Source organism: Dama dama, chromosome X, assembly GCF_033118175.1.
Source record: "Dama dama isolate Ldn47 chromosome X, ASM3311817v1, whole genome shotgun sequence".
Lineage (NCBI taxonomy): Eukaryota > Metazoa > Chordata > Mammalia > Artiodactyla > Cervidae > Dama > Dama dama.
The window spans coordinates 78,912,529-78,939,374 of NC_083714.1; the positions used below are offsets into that span (position 1 = coordinate 78,912,529).

Below are 26,846 nucleotides of genomic sequence, written 5' to 3' on the forward strand. Positions count from 1 at the left end.
TCACAAAAGAGTTGGATACAACTTAGCAATTAAACACATACACACACATTGAGATGGATGCCTCCTGCTTCCTCTTCCAATTCAGACTCCCCATGCTTCATTTGTTTTCCCATCTTAATGTTTCCTTCTCCTATAATATTTTCTGCTGTATTTATTGTTTAAAATTTATTGAAAGTCTGCTAAGATGCTATGAAATATCACAAATTATCAATACTAAAGATGCTGTTCAATATACAGGCCTTTCAGTTCTTACCGAGTTTATAGGTTTAATAATTTTACTAGCTGCTATGTTCTTACAGTGAGCTCCACTCTATAAATAACAATATTCAATGCTTCAAAATGCTTGATATAAGTTGAGCTTTTTTAAATTCCACATATAAGTGATACTGTGCAGTATTTGTCTTTCTCTTTCTGACATCTCATTTAGCATAATTCCCTCAAGGTTCATCCATGTTGTCACATATGGCAAGATTTCATTTTTTCTCATGGCTGAATAACATTCCATTGTTTGTGTGTGTGTGTGTGTGTGTGTGTGTGTGTATAAATAACACATTCTTTATCCATTCACCCATTGATAGACACTTAGGTTGATTCCATATCTTGGCTATTGTAAATAATCTTACAATAAACATGAAATTGCTGGATCACATGATAAATGCATCTTTAATTTTCTGAGAAATCTCAATAATGTTTTCTATAGTAGTTACACCAGTTTACTTTCCAACCAGCAAAGCACAAGCGTTCCTTTTCCTCCACACCCTCATCAAAACTTGTTATCTCTTGTCTTCATGATGACAGCCATTCTAACCAATATTAGATTATATCTCAAGGTGATTCTGATTTGCATGTAAAACAAGCCTAACTCACACAAATATTAAAATGGTGGTTACTAGGAGCTAGGGATGGGTGTGGAGATTAGGGAAATTGTCAAAGGATACAAATTTGCAATTAGAAGATAAGTAAGTTCTGGAGCTCTAATGTACATCATTCTGATTTCAGTTAACAGTACTGTACTGTACACTTCAAAGTTGCTAAGAGACTAGACTATACACTTCAAAGTTGCTAAGAGACTAGATTTTAAATGTCATCACACACACACAAATAATTGTCTGACATGAAACAGGTATTAGCTAACACTGCACTGGTAATCATTTTGCAATACATAAATGTATCAAATCAACACCTTGCACTCCATAAACTTACACAATCCTATGTCAATTATATCTCAATAAAAACATGCTTGATAACACCCAGGATCCTTTACAGATTTTTAATGAATCAATGACGTTTTTACATGGTGCATTAAAGCTGGATTGCTAGAGGCAATCAGTAAATTGTCAGGAATTTTGCAAGCTCATTGTTAAATACAGGCATTATTAAATATAGTTAAATTAAATAAATGTATAATTAAGTAAATAATGTTAAAAACTAACAAATGTTCATAATTCACCATCTCTTTGCACACTTTACTATTACCTGTCCTATTGAGTATTTACATTTATTGTATTGTATGTGTATTATGATGTGGTATTGTACATTTCTTCCTAGCTCCATCATGTTGGTAGATTGAGCCATAGAGTAAATAGTCACACAATGGAAATAGAAAGATTTCAGATTCTACAAATCAAGTCCTGGTCCATTGCTTTGTTCACAATTTAGATTTGTGAAAGTGATGAAGAAATGTCAACAATGCAAATTAAGCTTGGAAATGTGACTGTCATGTTGGCAGCCATTGTACTGTGAATGGAATAAAAAGTTAAGTAAATATTCTTTTGAGTTTCAAAATCTATCATGTGATTCAACAAAGAAGGAATTTGAGAGGACTTTCAATATGGCAGAAGAATAAGATGGGGAGATCACCTTCACCCCAAAAATACATAAAAAAATCCATCTGCATGTGGAACAACACTTACAGTATGCTTTCTGAACTCTGGCAGAAGACCCCAGACTTCTGAAAAAGCAAACCAATGGCCTCAGAATGAGGCACAGCAAAACAAAGAGATTTAAAGAAAAAGGCAAAGGATTTTGGAGTAGGGACCTGCACCCTAGGGAGGAAGTCCTGAAGGAGGAAACATTTTCTCACATTTGGAAACCCCTTCACGGGCAGGGTCAGTGAGGAGCTTCGGAATTTCAGAGGGAAACACAGCTACAGGTGGTTGCAAGACAAAATGGAGAGAATTCACTAAAGACATAATTGCCAAAGAGCACTTCTCAGATAAGAAGTGACTTACATGACCAGGGTTGGCTGCCTTAAAGATATTCTGAGGGGGCTAGTAGGACACAGGTGAGGGAGTCCAGGGAAATGCCTGGGCCCGGTAGAGAGGCAAGGGATCATTGCAGTGGGAATGCTCTAACTTCACACACTTGGAGAATGCAGGACCCCACCTTCTCAAGTACAGTAAGTGGGCCAAGCCAGATGCACTTTGCAGTTCCAGAAGTAGAAAGTCCTGCAAGAATGCTAAAGGTAGAATTAGATGCAACTGCAGTTTGCAATACTACAGAGGGGAACATGAGAGCTAGATTTCTGCCAAGGCCTGTGTGGCTGCCAGAGGTGAAGGACAGAAGGCCACTACGATCTATTTCCCAGGGGTTATAGCTGCCACCAAGCTGTGATTGGCCACAGGTCGCTGGCCACACCTTCTTGGGAGCCTGAGCAGCTTGGCTCTGCTGAAGAACCCAAAATCCAGGGCTATCTGTCCTGAGAAAGCCCACAATCTGCCTCAGATTGGCAACCTCCCGCAGTCTTGACCACAGCAGGCACTTCTCCCAACCCCAACTGTGTCTGCCATACCTCTCTTCCCAGCCCAACTGAACAAGTGAGCCCTAATAAGCTGCTACTTTTGCCCCCTTGTGTCTGGCCAGGGAACAGACACCTGAGGGTGGCCTACAAACAGAGGCATGGTGAAACCTAAAGCAGAGGACCACGAGCTGTGTGAGCAAAGAAGAGAAGGGGAAGTCACTCCTGCAGCCACAGGTGCAGTGGATTAAATCCACAAAATCAGCCTGAGACTGTGGACTTTAGGGGCAAATGTGGACATTAGGAGCAAGTACAAGAAGAAGTAAGGCAAGATCTGAGTCTGAGCTGACCCTGTACTACCCACAACAGATCCAGAGAGGGCTTTCTGTGTAGGCATATTGACTGGAGCATACTGTGTGGAAAGGTCAATGGAAGAATCACAAGGACATTCTTCTTACTAAAACTTTTCATATAATTTTTTTTATTCTTTTACATATTGTTCTAATGTTGTTCAGACCTTATTACTCCTTTAATTTTTTTTATTTTTTACAACCTGTTTCCTTTTTTAAAAACATTTTAAAGTAAATTGATTTTATTTTCCTTTTTTATAGTATTCTTTAGTTATATTGCATTGTTCACATGTTATTGATTTTGTATTTTTGCTAGTCTAGTTTTAATATTTATTTTCACTTATGGGTATCTCTTTTTGATTGATTGCCATCTTCTTTTTTGACTTCTGTTTATATATATATATATTTTAATTTTCTCTTTTATCTCTCTTGTTTCTCTTTGTAAGTGTGTGAATTTCTTTGGGTGTTCTGGGCTGCTGAGTGTTATTTTCACCATTAGTCTTGGGCTTTTGTCTTCTGTGCTGAGTGTCCTGTGAAGTATTGGTATTACAGTAAGGGGACAGGCCCAAACTCTGAGGTGGGAGATCCAAGTCCAGGACTTTGGACAACCAGAGAACTCCTGACCTCATGAAACATTAATTGATGAGAGATATCCCAAAGGCCTCCATTTTAACACTAAGACCAATCCCCTTCCAAAGGCCAGCAAGCTCCAGTGCTGAACAACTCACACCAAACCTTCAGCAAAACAGGAACAACTGTGAACATCAATAGACAGACTGCCTAGAGCCATATCAAGCCCAGAGACACTCCAAAACACAGTACTGGACACGACACTGCCCTTTAGAGAGACAAGACCTAGCTTCATCCACCAGAACACAGGCACAAACCTTCACCAATCAGACAACTTTCACAAAGCACTGGTCCAACTCCACCCATGGAGAGTAGACTTCACAATTAAGAGGAACAATGACCTACCAGCCAGGTAAAGGAGACCTCAAACACAGTAAATTAAACAAACTGAAAAGACAAACATGCAGCAGATGGAGGAAAATGGTAAACAACCACAAGACAAAAAAATGAAGAGGAAACAGGCAATCTACTTGAAAAAGAATTCAGAGCAATGATAGTAAAGATGATCCATAATCTTGGAAATAAAATGGAGGCACAGAAAAATAGATTGGAGGCATGGAAGAAGAAGACACAAGAAATGTTTAACAAGATTATAGAAAAAATAAAGAGACAATCAGCAATGAACAACACAATGACTGAAATTAAAAATACACTAGATGGAACCAGTGGTGAATAACTGAGGTAGAGGAACAGGTAAGTGAGCTGGAAGATAGAATGGTGGAAATAACTGAAGCAGAGTAGAATAATGAAAAAAGAATAAAAAGACATGAGGACAGTCTTGAGGCATCTGGGACAACACTAAGCATACCAACATTCAAATTATATTGCTCCCAGAAGAGAAAGAGAAAAAGAAAGGGTGTGAGAAGATATTTCAAGAGATCATAGTTGAAAAATTTCCCTAACATGGGAAAGGAAATAGCCACCCAAGTCCAGAAAGCCTACAGAGGCCCATATAGGATAAACATGCCAAAACACATATTAATCAAAATAATGAAAATCAGACACAAAGAACTAATATTAAAAGCAGCAAGGGAAAAGCAACAAATAACACACAAGGGGATCCCCATCAGGCTAAGAGCTTATTTTCCAACAGAAACTCTGCAGGCCAGAAGGGAGTAGCAGGATATGCTTACATTGATGAAAGGAAAAAAACTACAATCAAGATTAGTCTATTCAGAAAGGATCTCATTCAGATTCAAAGGAGAAATCAAAAGCTTTACAGACAAGCAAAAGTTAAGAGAATTTAGCACCACTAAACCAGCTTTACAGCAAATGCTAAAGGAACTTTTCTATACAGGAAACACAAGAGAAAGTAAAGGCCTACAAAAACAAACCTCAAACAATAAAGTAGATGGTAATAGGATCATACATATCAATAATTACCTTAAATGCAAATGGATTAAATGCTCCAACCAAAAGACCCAGACTAGCTGAATGGATTAAAAAATCAATTCCCATATATATGCTGTCTACAAGAGACCCACCTGAGACCTAGAGACACATACAGATTGAAAGTGATGGGCTGAAAAAGATGTTCCATGCAAATGGAAATCAAAAGAAAGTAGGAGCAGGGATACTCATATCAGATAAAACAAGCTTTAAAATAAAGACCATTACAAGAGAAAAGGAAGGACACTATATAATGGTCAAGAAATCAATCTAAGAAGAAGCTATAAGAATTATAAATATATATGCATTCAACATAGGAATGAATATATATGAATATATAGGAATGAATATATATGCATTCAACCGCAGTACACGAGGCAAATGCTAATGACTAATAAATGGGAAATAAACATTAACAAAACAATAGTCAAGGATTCTAACTCTCAACTCACACAAATGAACAGATAATATAGACAGAATATTAGTAAGGAAACACAAACTTTAAACAATATATTGGACTTAATTGATATCTACAGGGCATGCCATCCAAAAAAAAAAAAAGAGTAGATTTCACTGTTTTCTCAAGTGCACATGAAATACTCTCTAGGATGGATAACACCTTGGGTCACAAATCAAACCCTGATAAATTTAAATAAAATAAAACAAAGTCATTTCAAGCATCTTTTCTGACCACAAAGCTATAATATTAGATAACTATGGGGGTGGGGAAGAGAACTATTTAAAAGCCAAACACATGGAGAGTAAACAATATGCTTCTGAATAACCAAAAGTTCACTGAGGAAGTAAAAAAAAAAATATACCTAGAATCAAATGAAAATGAGAACTCAAAACCTATGGGATGTATTAAAAGTAGTGCTAAGGGGGAAGGTAATAGCAATACAAGCATACCTCAAGAAACAAGAAAGAAATCAAATAAATATCCTAACCTTAGACCTAAAGCAACTAGAAAATAAGAACAAAATATCCCAAAGTCAATAAAAGGAAAAAATCATAAAGATCAGCACAGAAATAAATGAAAAATATATGAAGGAGACAATAGCAAAGATCAATAAAACTAAAACCTGGTTCTTGAAAAGATAAACAAAATTGGCAAGCCATTAGCCAGACTCATCAAGAAAAAAAGGGAGGAGACTCAAATCAATAAAATAAATGAAAAAGGAGAAGTTACATTAGACAAAGCAGAATGCAAAGGCTCATAAGAGAATACTACGAGCAACTTTATGCCAATAAAACGGACAAACTGGAAGAAATGGACAAATTCTTAGAAAAGTATAAACTTCCAAAATTGAACCAGAAAGACACAGAAAACCGAATAAACCAATCACAATCATAGAAAACAAACAAAATCCCAGGACCAGATAGCTTCATGAGCGAATTCTACCAAAAGCTTAGAGATCTATCAACTAGCCTACTCAAACTCTTCCAGAATATTGCAGAGGAAGGAAAACTACCAAACTAATTCTACAAGGCCACCATCACACTGACACCAAAGCCAAACAAAGATGTCACAAAAAAGAAAATTAGAGGCCAACATCACTGATGAACATAGAGTCAAAAATTCTAAACAAAATTCTAGCAAATGGAATCCAACAACACATGAAAAATGATCATAGATCATGATAAAGTGGGCTTTATCCCAGGGATGCAAGGGTTCTTCAATATATGCATATCAATCATTGAAATACACCATATTAACAAACTGAAAGATAAAAACCATGTGGTCTCTCAATAGATGCATAGAACAATTTTGACAAAATTCAATACACATTTATGATAAAGCTATCCAGAAATTAGGCATAGAAAGAACAAACTTCAACATACTAAAGGCCATGTATACAAGCCCATAGCAGAGGAGGAGCCAAGATGGCAGAGGAGTACGACGGGGAGACCACTTTCTCTCCTACAAATTCATCAAAAGAATAACTGAACGCAGAGCAAACTTCGCAAAACGGCTTCTGATCGCTAGCTGAGGTCGTCGGGCGCCCAGAAAAGCAGCCCATTGTCTTCGAAAGGAGTGCTGTATAGTTGGAGAAGTCCTGAGACTACAGGAAGAATAAAACTGAAATCCAGAGGCAGGAGACTTAAGCCCAAAACCTGAGAACACCAGAAAACTCCTGACTACATGGAACATTAAGTAATAAGTGACTGTCCAAAAGCCTCCATACCTACACTGAAACCAACCACCACCCAAGAGCCAATAAGTTTTAGAGCAAGACATACCATGCAAATTCTACAGCAACGCAGGAACATAGCCCTGAACATCAACATACAGGCTGCCCAAGGTCATACCTAACACATAGACCCATCTCAAAACTCATTACTGGGGACTCCATTGCTCTCCAAAGAGAAGAAATCAAGTTCCACGCACCAGAACACTGATGCAAGCTTCCCTAACCAGGAAACCTTGACAAGCCAATCGTCTAACCCCACCCACTGGGTAAATCCTCCACAATAAAAAGGAACCACAGACCTCCAGAATACAGAAAGCCCACTCCAGACACAGCAATCTAAACAAGATGAAAAGGCAAAGAAATACCCAACAGGTAAAGGAACATGAAAAATGCTCACCAAGTCAAAAAAAAGAGGAGGAGATAGGGAATCTACCTGAAAAAGAATTTAGAATAATGATAATAAAAATGATCCAAAATCTTGAAAACAAAATGGAGTTACAGATAAATAGCCTGGAGACAAAGATTGAAAAGATACAAGAAATGTTTAGTAAAGACCTAGAAGAAATAAAAAAGAGTCAATTAAAAATGAATAATGCAATGAAGGAGATCAAAAACATTTTGGAAGGAACCAAGAGTAGAATAACGGAGGCAGAAGATAGGATAAGTGAGGTAGAAGATAAAATGGTGGAAATAAATGAAGTAGAGAAGAAAAAAGAAAAAAGGATCAAAAGAAATGAGGACAACCTCAGGGACCTCTGGGACAATGTGAAATGCCCCAACATTCGAATCATAGGAGTCCCAGAAGAAGAAGACAAAAAGAAAGGCCATGAGAAAATACTCGAGGAGATAATAGCTGAAAACTTCCCTAAAATGGGGAAGGAAATAGCCACCCAAGTCCAAGAAACCCAGAGAGTCCCAAACAGGATAAACCCAAGGTGAAACACCCCAAGACACATATTAATCAAATTAACAAAGATCAAACACAAAGAACAAATATTAAAAGCAGCAAGGGAGAAACAACAAATAACACACAAAGGGATTCCCATAAGGATAACAGCTGATCTATCAATAGAAACCCTCCAGGCCAGAAGGGAATGGCAGGACGTACTGAAAGTAATGAAAGAGAATAACCTACAACCTAGATTACTGTATCCAGCAAGGATCTCATTCAGATATGAAGGAGAATTCAAAAGCTTTACAGATAAGCAAAAGCTAAGAGAATTCAGCACCACCAAACCAGCTCTTCAACAAATGCTAAAGGATCTTCTCTAGACAGGAAATGCAGAAAGGTTGTATAACCGTGAACCCAAAACAACAAAGTAAATGGCAACGGGACGATACCTATCAATAATTACCCTAAATGTAAATGGGTTGAATGCCCCAACCAAAAGACAAAGATTGGCTGAATGGATACAAAAACAAGACCCCTATATATGCTGTCTACAAGAGACCCACCTCAAAACAAGAGACACATACACACTAAAAGTGAAGGGCTGGAAAAAAATATTTCATGCAAATGGAGACCAAAAGAAAGCAGGAGTCGCAATACTCATATCAGATAAAATAGACTTTCAAATAAAGGATGTGAAAAGAGACAAAGAAGGACACTACATAATGATCAAAGGATCAATCTAAGAAGAAGATTTAACAATTATAAATATATATGCACCCAACATAGGAGCACCGCAATATGTACGGCAAACACTAACGAGTATGAAAGAGGAAATTAATAGTAACACAATAATAGTGGGAGACTTTAATACCCCACTCACAACTATGGATAGATCAACTAAACAGAATATTAACAAGGAAACACAAACCGTAAATGACACAATGGACCAGCTAGACCTAATTGATATCTATAGGACATTTCGCCCCAAAACAATCAACTTGACCTTTTTCTCAAGTGCACACGGAACATTCTCCAGAATAGATCACATCCTGGGCCATAAATCTGGTCTTGGAAAATTCAAAAAAATTGAAATCATTCCAGTCATCTTTTCTGACCACAGTGCAGTAAGATTAGATCTCAATTACAGGAAAAAAATTGTTAAAAATTCAAACATATGGAGGCTAAATAACATGCTTCTGAATAACCAACAAATCATAGAAGAAATCAAAAAAGAAATCAAAATATGTATAGAAATGAATGAAAATGAAAACACAACAACCCAAAACCTATCGGACACTGTAAAAGCAGTGCTAAGGGGAAGGTTCATAGCATTACAGGCTTACATCAAGAAACAAGAAAAAAGCCAAATAAATAACCTAACTCTACACCTAAAGCAATTAAAGAAGGAAGAAATGAAGAACCCCAGAGTTAGCAGAAGGAAAGAAATCTTAAAAATCAGGGCAGAAATAAATGCAAAAGAAACTAAAGAGACCATAGCAAAAATCAACAAAGCTAAAAGCTGGTTTTTTGAAAAAATAAACAAAATTGACAAACCATTAGCAAGACACATTAAGAAACAAAGAGAGAAGAACCAAATTAACAAAATTAGAAATGAAAATGGAGAGATCACAACAGACAACACTGAAATACAAAGGATCATAAGAGACTACTATCAGCAGCTCTATGCCAATAAAATGGACAACTTGGATGAAATGGACAAATTCTTAGAAAAGTATAACTTTCCAAAACTGAACCAGGAAGAAATAGAAGATCTTAACAGACCCATCACAAGCAAGGAAATCGAAACTGTAATCAAAAATCTTCCAGCAAACAAAAGCCCAGGACCAGATGGCTTCACAGCTGAGTTCTACCAAAAATTTAGAGAAGAGCTAACACCTATCTTACTCAAACTCTTCCAGAAAATTGCAGATGAAGGTAAGCTTCCAAATTCATTCTATGAGGCCTAGTTCCAAAACCAGACAAAGATGCCACAAAAAAGAAACCTACAGGCCAATATCACTGATGAACATAGATGCAAAAATCCTTAACAAAATTCTAGCAAACAGAATCCAACAACATATTAAAAAAATCATACACCATGACCAAGTGGGCTTTATCCCAGGAATGCAAGGATTCTTTAATATCCACAAATCAATCAATGTAATACACCACATTAACAAATTGAAAGATAAAAACCATATGATTATCTCAATAGATGCAGAGAAAGCCTTTGACAAAATTCAACACTCATTTATGATTAAAACTCTCCAGAAAGCAGGAATAGAAGGAACATACCTCAACATAATAAAAGCTATATATGACAAACCCACAGCAAGCATCACCCTCAATGGTGAAAAATAGAAAGCATTTCCTCTGAAATCAGGAACAAGAAAAGGGTGCCCACTCTCACCACTACTATTCAACATAGTGTTGGAAGTTCTGGCCACAGCAATCAGAGTAGAAAAAGAAGTAAAAGGAATCCAGATAGGAAAAGAAGAAGTGAAACTCTCACTGTTTGCAGATGACATGATCCTCTACATAGAAAACCCTAAAGACTCGACCAGAAAATTACTAGAGCTAATCAATGAATATAGTAAAGTTGCAGGATATAAAATTAACACACAGAAATCCCTTGCATTCCTATATACTAACAATGAAAAAACAGACAGAGAAATTAAGGAAACAATATCATTCACCATTGCAACAAAAAGAATAAAATACTTAGGAGTATATCTACCTAAAGAAACAAAAGACCTATACATAGAAAACTATAAAACACCGATGAAAGAAATCAAAGAGGACACAAACAGATGGAGAAACATACCATGTTCATGGATTGGAAGAATCAATATTGTCAAAATGGCTATTCTACCCAAAGCAATCTATAGATTCAATGCAATCCCTATCAAGCTACCAACGGTATTTTTCACAGAACTAGACCAAAGAATTTCACAATTTGTATGGAAATACAAAAAACCTCGAATAGCCAAAGTAATCTTGAGAAAGAAGAATGGAACTGGAGGAATCAACCTGCCTGACTTCAGACTCTACTACAAAGCCACAGTCATCAAGACAGTATGGTACTGGCACAAAGACAGAAATATAGATCAATGGAACAGAGTAGAAAGCCCAGAGATAAATCCACGAACCTTTGGACACCTTATCTTTGACAAAGGAGGCAAGGATATACAATGGAAAAAAGACAACCTCTTTAACAAGTGGTGCTGCGAAAACTGGTCAACCACTTGTAAAAGAATGAAACTAGAACACTTTCTAACTCCATACACAAAAATAAACTCAAAATGGATTAAAGATCTAAATGTAAGACCAGAAACTATAAAACTTCTACAGGAGAACATAGGCGAAACACTCTCCGACATAAATCACAGCAAGATCCTCTATGACCCACCTCCCAGAATATTGGAAATAAAAGCAAAAATAAACAAATGGGACCTAATGAAACTTAAAAGCTTTTGCACTACAAAGGAAACTATAAGTAAGGTGAAAAGACAGCCCTCAGATTGGGAGAAAATAATAGCAAATGAAGAAACAAAGGATTAATCTCAAAAATATACAAGCAACTCCTGAAGCTCAATTCCAGAAAAATAAATGACCCAATCCAAAAATGGGCCAAAGAACTAAACAGACATTTCTCCAAAGAAGACATACAGATGGCTAACAAACACATGAAAAGATGCTCAACATCACTCATTATCAGAGAAATGCAAATCAAAACCACAATGAGGTACCATTACACGCCAGTCAGGATGGCTGCTATCCAAAAGTCTACAAGCAATAAATGCTGGAGAGGGTGTGGAGAAAAGGGAACCCTCTTACACTGTTGGTGGGAATGCAAATTAGTACAACCGCTATGGAAAACAGTGTGGAGATTTCTTAAAAAACTGGAAATAGAACTGCCATATGACCCAGCAATCCCACTTCTGGGCATACACACTGAGGAAACCAGATCTGAAAGAGACACGTGCACCCCAATGTTCATCGCAGCACTGTTTATAATAGCCAGGACATGGAAGCAACCTAGATGCCCATCAGCAGATGAATGGATAAGGAAGCTGTGGTACATATACACCATGGAATATTACTCAGCCGTTAAAAAGAATTCATTTGAACCAGTTCTAATGAGATGGATGAAGCTGGAGCCCCTTATGCAGAGTGAAGTAAGCCAGAAAGATAAAGAACATTACAGCATACTAACACATATATATGGAATTTAGAAAGATGGCAACGATAACCCTATATGCAAAACGGAAAAAGAGACACAGAAATACAGAACAGACTTTTGAACTCTGTGGGAGAAGGTGAGGGTGGGATATTTCAAAAGAACAGCATGTATAGTATCTATGGTGAAACAGATCACCAGCCCAGGTGGGATGCATGAGACAAGTGCTCGGGCCTGGTGCACTGGGAAGACCCAGGGGAATCGGGTGGAGAGGGAGGTGGGAGGGGGGATCGGGTTGGGGAATACGTGTAAATCTATGGCTGATTCATGTCAATGTATGACAAAACCCACTGAAATGTTGTGAAGTGATTGGCCTCCAACTAATAAAAAAAAATATATAAAAAATAATGTTGAAAAAAAAAAATACAAGCCCATAGCAAACATTATTCTCAATGGTACAAAAAACTGAAAACCTTTTCTCTAAGTTTAGGAAAAAGTCACTCTTTCCACTATTATTCAACGTAGTTTTGGAAGTCCTAGCCACAACAATCAGAGAACAAAAAGAAATAGAAAGGAATGCATATTGGAAAACAAGAGGTAAAACTCACTGTTTGCAGATGACATGATTCTATACATAGAAAACCCTAAAGATGTCACCAGAAAACTACTAGAGTTAATCAATGAATTTAGTATAGCCACAGGATATAAAATTAATACACAGAAATCCCTTGCTTTCCTACACACTGACATTAAAACCTCATAAAGAAAAATTAAGGAAACATCCCATTCACCATTACAACAAAAAAGAATAAAATACCTAGGAATAAATCTACCAGAAGAAACAAAAACCTATATGCAGAAAACTATGAGACACTGATGAAATTAATCAAAGATAACACAAACAGATGGAGAGATATACCATGTTCTTGGACTGGAAGAATCAATATTGTCAAATTACTTTATTACCCAAAGCAATATACAGATGCAATGCAATCCCTATCAAACTACCAATGGTAGTTTTAACAGAACTAGGACAAAAAACTTTAACAATATTTTTGGAAACACAAAAGGATCTGCAGAGCAAAAGCAATCTTGAGAAAGAAAATGAGCTGGAGGAATCAACCTTCCTCAATTCAGACTATTCTACAAAGCTACAGTCAACAAGATAGTGTGATACTGGCAATAAACCAGAAATATAGACTGATGGAACAAGGTTGAAAGCCCAGCGATAAACCCACACACCTATAGACACCTTATGTTTTATGAAGGAGGCAAAAATATACAATGGAGAAAAGACAGCCTCTTCATGAGCTGGTGCTGGGGAAACTGGACAGCTACATGTAAAGAATGAAAAGTACCCCTCTTAATACCATACTCGAAAATAAACTCAAAATGGATTAAAGACTTAAGTCTAAGGCCAGAAACTGTAAAGCTCTTAGAAGAAAACACAGGCAATACACTCCTTGCCATAAATCAACAGCAACATCCTCTATGACCCACCTCCTACAGTAATGGAAATAAAAACAAAAATAAACAAATGGGGCCAAAATAAACTTAAAAGATTTGAGCAGCAAAAGAAACTATAAATAAGGTGAAGAGACAACTCTCAGAATGGGAGAAAACAATAGCAAATGACAACTGGCATAGGACTAATCTCCAAAATATACAAGCATCTGATGCAACTCAATAACAGAAAAACGAACAACCCAATCAAAAAGTGGGCAGAAGACCTAAACAGACATTTCTCCAAAGAAGACATACAGATGGTTGACAAACATATGAAAAGATGCTCAACATTGCTCATTATTAGAGAAATGCAAATCAAAACTAAAATGAAGTATCAACTCTCGCTGGTCAGAATGGCCATCATCAAAAAGCCTACAAACAATAAATGCTGGAGAGAGTGTGGAGAAAAGGGAACTCTTTTACACGCTTGGTGGGAATGCAAAATGATACAACCACTATGGAGAAGAGTATGGAGATTCCTTAAAAATCTATGAGTAAAACTACTATATGTCCCAGTAATCCCACTGCTGCTGCTGCTGCTGCTGTTAAGTCACTTCAGTCGTGTCCGACTCTGTGCAACCCCATAGACAGCAGCCCACCAGGCTCCCCCGTCCCTGGGATTCTCCAGGCAAGAACACTGGAGTGGGTTGCCATTTCCTTCTCCAGTGCATGAAAGTGAAATCACTCAGTCATGTCTGACTCTTAGCAACCCCATGGACTGCAGCCTACCAGGCTCCTCTGTCCATGGGATTTTCCAGGCAAGAGTACTGGAGTGGGGTGCCATTGCCTTCTCCGAGTAATCCCACTACTAGGCATATACTCTGAGGAAACCATAATTTAAAATGACATATGTACCTCAAAGTTCATTGCAGCACTATTTACAGTAGCTAGGACATAGAAAGCAACCTAGATGTCCATCAACACACAAATGTATAAGGAAGTTGTTGTACATATATACAGTGTACTATTACTCAGTTATTAAAAGGAATGCATTTGATTCAGTTCTAATGAAGTGGATTTACTGAGAGCCTATTACACAGAGTGAAGTAAGTCAGAAAGGAAAAACAAATATCTATTAACACATATTTATGGAATCTAGAAAGACAGTACTAACGATCCTATGTGCAGAGCAGCAAAGGAGACACAGACATAAAGAACAGACTTTTGGACACAGTGGGGTAAGGAGATGGTGGGAGGATTTGAAAGAACAGCATTGAAATATATACATTACCATATATAAAATAGACAGACAGTGGAGTTTGATATATAATGCAGGGAGCCCAAAGCCAGTGCTCTGTGACAACTTAGAGGGAATGGGGGGCAGGGATGGGAGCGGGTATCAAGAGGGAGGGGACACAGGTATACCTATGTCCAATTCATGTTGATGTATGGCAAAAATCACCACAATATTGTAAAGTTATGGCCTTCCAATTAAAAATAAATAAGTAAATACAAAAGAGATGTGGTGCATGTATACAATGGAATATTATTTGGCCATAGAAAGAACACATTTGAGTCAGTTCTAATGAGGTGAATGAACCTAGAATCTATTATACATAGTGAAGAAAGTCAGAAAAAGCAAATATTGCATATTAACACATATATGTGGAATCTAGAAAGATGGTACTAATGAACCTATTTGCAGGGCAGCAATGGAGACACAGACACAGAGAACAGACTTGTGGACACAGTGGGGGAAGCAGAGGTTGGGATGAATAGAGAAAGTAGCTTTGCAATATATACATTACCATATGTAAAATAGATAACCAGTGGGAATTTGCTGTACCATGCAGGGAGCTCAAACCCAGTGCTCTGTGACAAACTAGAGGGGTGTGATGGAGTGGGAGATGGGAGGGAGGTTTAAGAGGGAGAGGATATATATATGCCTATGGCTTATTCATGATGATATTTGGCAGATATCAACATAATATAAAGCAATTATCCTCCAATTAAAAAAATTCATTTTAAAAAAGAAGGATTTCATAATATTGATGAAAGGGTGAACTCTTAATACAAATATTCACTGCTTCATCTTTGTTTATCATTAACATAAACAGAATTATCACCTAAATTTCACAGTGAAATTTCACTCTTTTGTTAGTTGCAAATATAGCTTGCAGTATAAGAACTCATCAAAAATCCATGACAGCATCTTCTGAAAATCAATTAGTTACAAGGAATTTACTGTAAAAAATAATGCCTATGTTATTATTATTTGTAAATCATGTGCTACATATCTCTAGTATCATTAATATGCCAGTATCATAATGTTCATATATATTAAAATATTCTATATCTGTTGATCTACATATTTCATGCCTGTTTTTTTCCAGACAGAGTTGTTAAGCATTTACCAGCATACCACTATCTAATCATTTCACTTTTTTCATTAATTTTCATTCATTGTATCTAAAAATTTAGACTCTGGTATACAGATTCCTGGTGGCTCAGACGGTAAAGCGTCTGCCTACAATGCAGGAGACCCAGGTCCAATCCCTGGGTCAGGAAGCTCTCCTGGAGAAGGCAATGGCAATCTACTCCAGTATTCTTGCCTGGAAAATCTCATGAACGGAGAAGCCTGGTAGGCTACACTTTACATACAGATGCAGAAGAGAGTAAATGCAAACTCTTGCCATCTAAAAAAGGCATAATATCCAAGGGCAATGAGAATCCTAATCGTTTTGACATGTGACAAAGGCAAAGGTAATTGCTCTTTTTCTTATCTATGAAGTATAAAAAACCAAAATTTGAGGAGAAAGGAACCTATAAAATGACTCTACACAACACCAAATGTAGCCCCTTTGGATCTTAACAATCAGGGGTTAAGACGCTATATTAGAATTTGACTTCTTGGCAACTTCCATTAATAGAAATCCAAAGCATTATAGATGTCCACATTGACTCTCCAGCCTAATCCCCTTTTATTTCCCTATAGGAAAGGCTGTGGTCTTTCCTTATCTCCCAAACATACAATGTGCTTTCCAATCCCTGTCCCTTCACTCAAACTCTTCATTAGGAATGACCCTTCCTCACAAACTCCTATTTGAAGAGTTCTGTCCCCAGTATACCACTAGGGCTAACCATTAGTGCATAATCCACTAATCTGTTCTAATAAGGCTGATGCTTTTCTCAAAAAACTCAAGATTTGCTCTAATACCGAAAAGTGCATATATTTTTTTGTGTATATTGGCCCCTTCAGAGAAATCCTTTGCCTTTGTCTGATGAAAAACATCAGTTAGGAAAGGATCTATAAAGCATTCTGTACATCTAAAAGTATACATACACACATACATATATTTTTTAAAGGGATTAGATCTAGTAAACTGTGCGCCTGAAGAACTATGGATGGAGGTCCATAATATTGTACAGGAGGCAGTGAACAAAACCATCCCAAAGAAAAAGAAAAGCAAGAAGGCAAAGTGGTTATCTGATGAGGCTTTACAAATAGCAGGAGAAAGAAGAGAAAAGAAAGGGAGAAAAGAAAAGGTACATCCATCTAAACGCAGAGTTCCAAAGAATAGCAAGGAGAGAAAAGAAGGCCTTCTTCAATGAACAGTGCATAAAAATGGAAGAAAACAACAGAAGTTAAAAGACTAGAGATCTCCTCAGGAAAACTGTAAACATCAAGGGAAAATTTTGCCCAAAAATGGGCACAATAAAGGACAGAAATGGTAGAGATCTAGTAAATGCTGAAGCAATCAAGAAGAGATGGAAAGACTAGATGGTGGAAAGAATGCATGGAAGAACGGTACAGAAAAGATCTTGATGAACAGGATAACCATGATGGTGTGGTCAGTCACCCAGAGCCAGATATTCTGGAGTATGAAGTCAAGTGGGCCTTAGGAAGCACTGCTGTTAATAAAGCTAGTGGATGTGTTGGAATTCCAGTAGAGCTATTCAAAACTCTAAAGGATGATGCCACCAAAGTATTGCACTCAATATGTCAGCAAATCTGAAAGACCCAGCAGTGGCCACAGAACTGGAAAAGATCAATCCTCATCCCAATTCCCAGGAAGGATAGTAATAAAGAATGTTCTAAGCATCAGAGCATTGCACTCATCTCCCATGCTAGTAAGGTCATGTTTAAAATCTTGCATGCCAGGCTTCAGCATTATGTGAACCAAGAACTTCCAGACATCCAAGCTGGATTTAGAAAAGGCAGAGGAACCAGAGGAACCCGAACGCAAGGGGATTCCAGAAAAAAAACATCTACCACTGGTTCATCAACTATGCTAAAGTCTTTGACTATGTGGACCGTAACAAACTGTGGAAAGCTCTTAAAGATGGGAAAGCAGACCATCTCACCTGTTTCCTGAGAAACCTGTATGCAGGTCAAGAAGCAACAGTTAGAACCCTGTTTGGAACAACTGATTGGTTCAGGATTGAGAAAAGAGTGGGACAAGACTGTCTGCTGTCACCCTGTTTACTTAACATATTCACTGAGTACATCATGAGAAATGCCAGGATGGATAAGATGAGTTACAGGCTGGAATTAAGATAGGTGGGAGAAATATCAACAACCTCAGATATGTGGATGATATCACTCTAATGGCAGAAAATAAAGAGGAACTAAAGAGCCTCTTGATGAAGGTGAAGGAGGAGAGTGAAAGAGGAGGCTTAAAACTTAAAAAAAAAAAAATCTAAACTAAAAAAATGGCATCTGGCCCCATTAAATTATGGCAAATAGAAGGGGAAAAGGTGAAAGTAGTGACAGATTTCTCCTTCTTGGACTCTAAAATCACTGTGGAGGTGACTCCAGCCATGAAATCAGAAGATCATTGATTCTCAGCAGGAAAGCTATGACAAACCTAGACAGTGTGTTGAAAAGCATAGACATTATTCCGCTGACAAAGGTCAGCATAGTCAAGGCTATGGTCTTCCCAGTGGTCACATACAGTTGAGAGAGCTGGACTATAAAGAAGGCAGAGCATCAAAGAATTGATGCCTTCAAACTGTGGTGCTAGGGAAGACTCCTGAGAGTCACTTGGACAGGAAGGAGATCAAATCAGTCAATCTTAAGGGAAACCAACCCTGAATACTCATCAGAAGGACTGATGCTGAAGCTCCAGTATTTTGGTCACCTGATCTGAACAGCCAACTCATTGGAAAAGTCCCTGATGCAGGAAAAGATTGAGCACAGAAGGAGAAGAGGGTGTCAGAGGATGAGATGGCTGGATGGCATCACTACTGATGCAATGGACACGAACTTGGGCAAACTTCAAGAGATGGTGAGGGACAGGGAGGCCTGGCATGCTACAGTCCATGGGGTTGCAAAGAGTCAGACATGACTGGATAACTAACACAACACATATATTTATTGATATATGAGTGTTTTGCAGTTTACAAGTGAAAACTGTTAATATTATTGCTTTTACTATCACCATCATAATTTTTCAAGATGCCTCCTTTCCTTTCCATTATTACCACCTGTTGTTTTTCACCTGCAACATCAATAGGATTTAATTGCTTGAAATAAATTAGGAAAGTTTGGAATACTGAAAAATGAACTGGAGAGCTGGCATTACAGATAGGCATTATATTCACAAGGGACTGTTAATAGTAGATTTGGCAGTCTGATTTTAATCAGTTTTTTGCACAAGGGAATATTTAAAGATAATGTTGAGTAAATAGTTTTCTGGCTAAACTATGCAGTATGGTTTGGAGCAGAGAGCTAGGAAATCATCATGTGTGCTAAGCCACTTCAGTCATGTCCGAATCTTTGAGATGCTATGGAATGTAGCCTGTCAGGCTCCTCTGTCCATGGGATTCTCCAGGCAAGAATGCTGGAGTAGGTTGCTATGCCCTCCTCCAGGGTATCTTTCCAACTCAAGGATAGAACCTGCATCTCTTACATCTCCTACGTCTCCTGCATTGGCAGGCAAGTTCTTTACCACTAGTGCCACCTGGAAAGTCCCAGGAAACCATATGATACAGCTATCAAATAACAACAACAATAGCAAGAGCAATGAGGAGGATATGAATTAGTTGGAAGAGGAGTGGATATAAGAGAAAAAGGAGGAGGAAGAGATATAGCATCTGTAGCTAATATTTACCAAATACTATATACAAAAACACTAAAGATAATTACCTTTTGCAATATTTGCAACAGTTTTCAGCATTGGCATTATCTCCATTTTGGAGATAAAGCAATGAAAGCTGTGAGTAGTTGAGTATAGTACACAAGGTCACAGTAAGTTTTATCTGAAATGTAAATCGAGGCAGCCCGACTCTAGAGTCTAAATTTGAAACCACTTTGCTGAATAATTTAGACCTATGATTTCTCTGAGGCTGCTATACACCCATGATGGCCCAAGATAAGATTAACTCAACAGTATTTTGATAAAATTTCACTAGAGGACTGTCAATTCGACAATACAGAAAATTGAGAATATATTTGTATCTTCCTACTGGGGACTACTATAAACAACAAAGATATATACTACAACAGTAGGTTGAAAGGGATTAAAACCAGAAAATATGGAACCCAGACGAAACTAAGAACTTCAGAACTCAGGAGAGAGTGTTCACATCAATGCTCAAAAGTAGCTAAATGGAAACTCTTTATAATCAAATCTGGGTTCAAGATATCAATCTAATACACTTCTTACAAGTGATTATCAAATTTTCTAATTGAGTGTTTGTATATCCTACCTCGGATGATAATATATTTTTAAAACATCCATAAACTGTGAACTCATACATAAACAATTTAAGTTTATATATACAAGGAAATTTACAAATGAATCTCCCAGTGCACTTTCCATACCTGCCATGGCTAACTATATGTAACAATTATTTCTGTTATGCTCTGTGACTGAAAATAAATCAGTATCTCTTTGATGAAATATATCCATATTCTAACAGTCCCTCTGTGTATTCACTTGCAAATTTTTCTCATTTGTAAGACACATCTTTAGTACAATGGTAAATCGATAATAAGAAACTCTCTGGTAAACAGGTATACTCCCTATGAAAAATGAGAAAAAACAAAAATTCCTACTGTTTAATAGCTCTTACACACTAGCAAAAACACAAAATAACTTATAACTGTCCACTGATAACTTGGACATCATACACCATATCTCACACACACACATACACAAACACAGAGCTTAAACAGTACAGGAGAGAAAGGATAGTGTTTCCAACTAACAGGACATCTAAAATGCCAGAGCCAAAAGAGATGAGGTGCTAAAACTTTTACAGAACAAACTTAAATAGTCTCCATGCAAAGTGAAACAATTAGCCAGATGTTTCCAGCTGGGTAATTAATGTACAGAAAAGATCCCATTTGACTCAATTTTGTTCCACATTACAGGCAGTTGTTAATAGCAGCAATTCCAAAGCAATTTAGTAACTATACTTTGAATCATAAAATTATAAAGGTGAGTATATCCATCCTATCATATTCAGTTCTTAGCATTACAACAAATTATTTTTTACTTAACACTTCTCAATAGATTTTGTTGTTGCTATTACTATCATTTTCTTACCTGATCTTCTCCTTGCATAGCTTGCTCTTCAACTTTGTCCTAAAGGGGAAAAATAATTTATGAAGAAAATACAGCAGAGGAAAAGAAAATCAAAATTTTTAAAAAGAAGTTAAGCTGTTAAAAAAGCAAAGATGAGTTAGTAGTAATTTCTGCATAGTGATTTTCAGTTCTGCTTCTGTGGGAATTGCTTAAATGCATTAAATAATATTATTTTAGTACAGTTATTTAATCATCTATAAATCAACCTGACTATAATTATTTGCAAGCAACATTTCTACATCTTATAAAATATTTATGTTTGTGAAACTTTGTAAATAAGGCTTTTAAGATCAAACTGTTCTATCTCTTAAGCTTCTGGCATCTCTCTCATTCAAGATCAGTGATTCATCATCTGAAATATTAATAATATGTATATGTATTTAGTTCCCACTCCCATAACCGGAGATAAAATTCACCTGAGTCTGGAGACTTGTACTCTTGGGAATTTCATTTCTCAGAAAAGCAAACCATGATAAGAACTCTTTCTCTGGTCCAAATTCTGACTACAAAAGAAATGTTTAAAAGTCACAGTATCCACAGGAGAGAGTGACCATGTTATCTTATAGTTAGTAAGTAGTAATGAAGGAAGGGAATGGTAGTCATAGTCAGACACATGTCTTGCTATTAATAGAATGACATTTCCAGCAGCTGTCCAAATAGCTCAAATCCCCCATCACAACTGTAACTTACCTCAAAGTCAATATAAAAATCAACCAGCTACCAATTCTTGAATTTAACTGTGAACGGACTTGAGGAACTTCCTGCTCTGTAGGCTTTCTAAGTGTTAAATCACCTATTGAGATAGTTAACATAATTTCCCTAACTTTCAGCTTACCATGCAATCTGCCACTATAGAGCCAGACATAGAGTGAAATAATTGACCATGTACTAATTTTTAAACTACACATCTTCAGTCTTTATATTTAACCTTACTTTCTATTGATAGGATGAGAAAAAAATGAGACTGTAGAAGACCAAAAATATAAAGTTATTTGAGTTGTATAGCTTTATAATTAGTTAAGATTTTTCCCTTGGTATGTTGAAGAATATAGAGAAAAATGAACTTCAATTTTAAACATAAACTGGTCAACCACTTGTAAAAGAATGAAACTAAAGCACTTTCTAACACCATACACAAAAATAAACTCAAAATGGATTAAAGATCTAAATGTAAGACCAGAAACTATAAAACTCCTAAAGGTAAACATAGGCAAAACACTCTCCAACATAAATCACAGCAGGATCCTCTATGACCCACCTCCCAGAGTACTGGAAATAAAAGCAAAAATAAACAAATGGAACCGAATTAAATTTAAAAGCTTTTGCACAACGAAGAAGTGATAAGGAAGTTGAAAAGACAACCTTCAGAATGGGGGAAAATAATAGCAAACTAAGCAACTGACAAAGAATCTCAAAAATATACAAGCAGCTCTTGCAGCTTAATTCCAGAAAAATAAACAACACAATCAAAAAATGGACCAAAGAACTAAACAGACATTTCTCCAAAGAAAACATAGAGATGGCTATCAAACACATGAAAAGATGTTCAACATCACTCATTATCAGAGAAATGCAAATTAAGACCACAACGAGGTACCATCTCATGCCGGTCAGAATGGTTGCTATCAAAAAGTCTACAAACAATAAATGCTGGAGAGGGTGCAGAGAAAAGGGAACCATCTTACACTGTTGGTGGGAATGCAAACTACTACAGCCACTATGGAGAACAGTGTGGAGATTCCTTAAAAAAAAAACAAAAAACTGAAAATAGAACTGCCATATGACCCAGCAATCCCACTGCTGGGCATACACAACGAGGAAACCAGAATTGAAAGAGACACCTGTACCCCAATGTTCATCATTGTTTACAATAGTTAGGACATGGAAGTAACCTAGATGTCCATGAGCAGATGAATGGATAAGAAGGCTGTGGTACATATACAAAATGGAATATTACTCAGCTATTAAAAAGAATGCATTTGAATCAATTCTAATGAGGTGGATGAAACTGGAGTCTATTTTACAGAGTGAAGTAAGTCAGAAAGAAAAACACCAATATGGTATATTCATGCATATATATGGAATTTAGAAAGATGGTAACGATGTCCCTATATGTGAGACAGCAAAAGAGACAGAGATAAAGAACAGATTTTTGGACTCTGTGGGAAAGTTGAGGGTGTGATGATTTGAGAGAATAGCATTGAAACAAGTATATTACCATATGTGAACTAGATCGCCAGTCCAGGTTTGATGCATGAGACAGGGCACTCAGGGCTGGTGCACTGGGATGACCCTGAAGGATGGGATGGGGATGGAGATGGAAGGGGGGTTCAGGATGCGGGACACATGTACACTCATGTCTGATTCATATCAATATATGGCAAAAACCACTACAATATTTTAAAGTAATTGGCCTCCAATTAAAATAAATAAATTTAAAAAATAAAAATATGAAAAGAACCAAGTTATAGAAACAAACTAAATAAATAAACATATATTGGTGGTCAAGCAAAGCAAGTATTGTAAAAGTTAACAAAGACAAAAATTAGTTGCATAGGCTCCCTTCACAGAACAGAGATTCATCCATTTATCTTTGGGTGAAAAGGCTTAAGTATTTGAGTATTCAGTTTAGATCAACTTCACTAAAATTATAATATAATGAATGAAATGAAGACAACAAAAGTGATAATGTTTTAGAACATACTATTAGTTATCCATAACAATTGTATCACAGAAGGCACAGTAAAACTATGTCTAATTTACATTCATATGCAGTCCCAATTATTTTCATATCTAGGTATTTTCTTTACCAGTACACTTAAGGATATTTCATTAATAATGTAAGCTTCACAAATGCTGCAATTCACTAACACACATTGTTCTGGGATACTTAGTAAATAATTTAACTGATTTTTTCTTTCATATTTCATTTGTTTAAAGTTATTGAAATATAACTTCACTGTACTTGAAAAAAAAGACAAAGAATAAAGACCATTTTAATGAAAAATTTTGTGCATGTCAGAAAGGTTTATGTTTTCAGATGGGAGACAAAGATTTTTAAATTTTATTATTAAATAAGCCCCCAAAAAGGTCACTGCAGCTAAGATTAATACGAATGAGTTGTCTTGAAGCTAAGAAATGAGTTACTTGAACTTTCTTTCTAACTGCTGAAGAGTAAGCCATCTGCTTCATCATCATTTAAATCACATTCCATTCTCACAATTTACAGCCATTTGTTACAGTGGTATGGAACTAAGAGGCAAAAGGAAGGCTAAAGGAAACTGTACCTGAGGATATGAAAACACTGCTTGGCAGGCTGATTTCACTGGAATTTTTAAAGTATACTTTAAGAATTAATTCCGCCATGGAAGTAAAGGTAATCATTTTTTATTACATCTCTCTAGTCAATATTTCAAGAAGTGTCATATATAAATATTAACTTTCAGAATGTCTACTGCTCTATTCCCAATTCCAAAGTACATGAGGTTTTACACAAGTGAGCAATAGTGGCAATAAGGAAAAAGAGTGCTTTTCTTTATCAGAATTTGCCAAATACTGGAAAATATCCCATAAAATAAACTACTGACCCATACTTGGTGCCACTGTCTGAAAAGCTGGAGACAGGAAGTCAAAACTTAGGTTTCTTATTATACAGCAATGTATTCCCTCTCAGATGAAAGCATGAATTAGATTTGAGGACAGATTCCAAAAACAACACATAAATTATTTTTTTCATGTAATAAAATGGACTACAATTGGACCCTGAGAAATAGCCATCAGCATTCCTTCTATTTTTAATTTTTGCAAAATTATTTATTATATTTTGCTAATTTTCCTAGAATAGATGATTAATTGTGAAGTTTCAAAATGTTTCTCCAAACTCTCTAAAAGGCACTGGTAGTTAATTATGGTGATCTGTGATATCAAAGGGACAAATGGAGAGTTGAAGTTCAAGTAATTCCTATTATTTCATTCCAGAAAAAGAAACTTCCCTACTCCTCTGAAGGATATAATCCTTGATGCTCCAGAGCTGAAATTCTACTTATAATGATATCATCTTATCATACATGTTAGGAATTATCTTCACATAACAAATTATATGAAGCCAAATTTTCATTTATTAATTGGTATAAAGCCTCAATGGTTACCTTTTGAGGTATATCCAAATTAATTTACTGTGTATATACTGTCAAATGAGTATGAACATAGCTAGAAATATTCATAATATCAAAAATCTCCTGTTTCCTTCGATACTGTTTCCAACTAGTATTGTTTCTCGTAATTAAAGAGAAGATTTAATAGCAAAAATGGAAAATCCACTAAAGACAGATTTCCAACGTCAAGTTTTGATGACAAATCCAGTGAATATTTTCTGTCTGCATGAGGCTATACAGTTTAAAAAATTGTGATTATACATCAGCATCTGCCAGTAAGTGCTCCTTTGTCTTTCTAGAATGGAGGAACCTTCCACAAGGGAAATAAAAGTTGGTTGCACTGAGGTGTTTTTTTTTGTTTGTTTGTTTTTATTTTTATTTTAATTGGAGGCTAATTACTTTACAATATTGTAGTGGCTTTCACCATACATCAACACAAATCAGCCATGAGTATACACGTGTCCCCCATCCTGAACCCTCCTCCCACCTTCTTCCCCATCCCATCTCTCAGGGGTCTCCCAGTGCACTGGCCCTGAGTGCCCTGTCTCATGCATTGAACCTGTACTGGCGATCTAGTTCACATATGGTAATATACATGATTTAATGCTATTCTTTCAGATAATCCCACCCTGGCCTTCTCCCACAGAGTCCAAAAGTCTGTTCTTTAACTCTGTGTCTCTTTTGTTGTCTCATATATAGGATCATCGTTATCATCTTTCTAAATTCCATATATATGCATGAATATACTGTATTGGTGTTTTTTGTTTTGCTTTGTTTTTCTGACTTACTTCACTCTGTATAATAGGCTCCAGTTTCATCCACCTCATTAGAACTGATTCAAATGCATTCTTTTTAACAGCTGAGTAATATTCAATTGTGCATATGTACCACAGGTTTCTTATCCATTCATCTGCCGATGCATATCTAGGTTACCTCCATGTCCTGGTTATTGTAAACAATGCTGCAATGAACATTGGTGTACAAATGTCTCTTTCAATTCTGGTTTCCTCAGTGTGTATGCCTAGCAGTGGGATTGCTGGGGTTTTCAGTCAATACAGGACAATACTATATTAAACAATAAAAGATTAATACAGGTAAGTATGAAATATAAATACTTCTTTTGTTGAATTTAAATATGCAAACCTGATGATAGTAATAGTCCATGAACAAATGATATATTTAAGAAGGCTCAAACAAAAGTAACACAAACAAGTTTATTGTATTTGGTTGACCTATATTTCCTTGTCAAACATACATCATTTTTAACGTCAGAAAATATTTTGC

The 26,846-nt window shown here is 36.5% G+C and overlaps 1 protein-coding gene across 1 annotated transcript in view; it reads right to left on the bottom strand.

Moving 5' to 3' along the window:
• The window catches only part of LOC133052729 (uncharacterized), a 109,749-nt gene that overhangs the window by 44,299 nt on the left and 38,604 nt on the right, over positions 1-26,846 (bottom strand). The window contains exon 3 of the mRNA XM_061137597.1: positions 21,370-21,408. Coding sequence (XP_060993580.1) covers positions 21,370-21,408 — 39 coding nt within the window. The remainder of the gene's footprint in view (positions 1-21,369; positions 21,409-26,846) is intronic.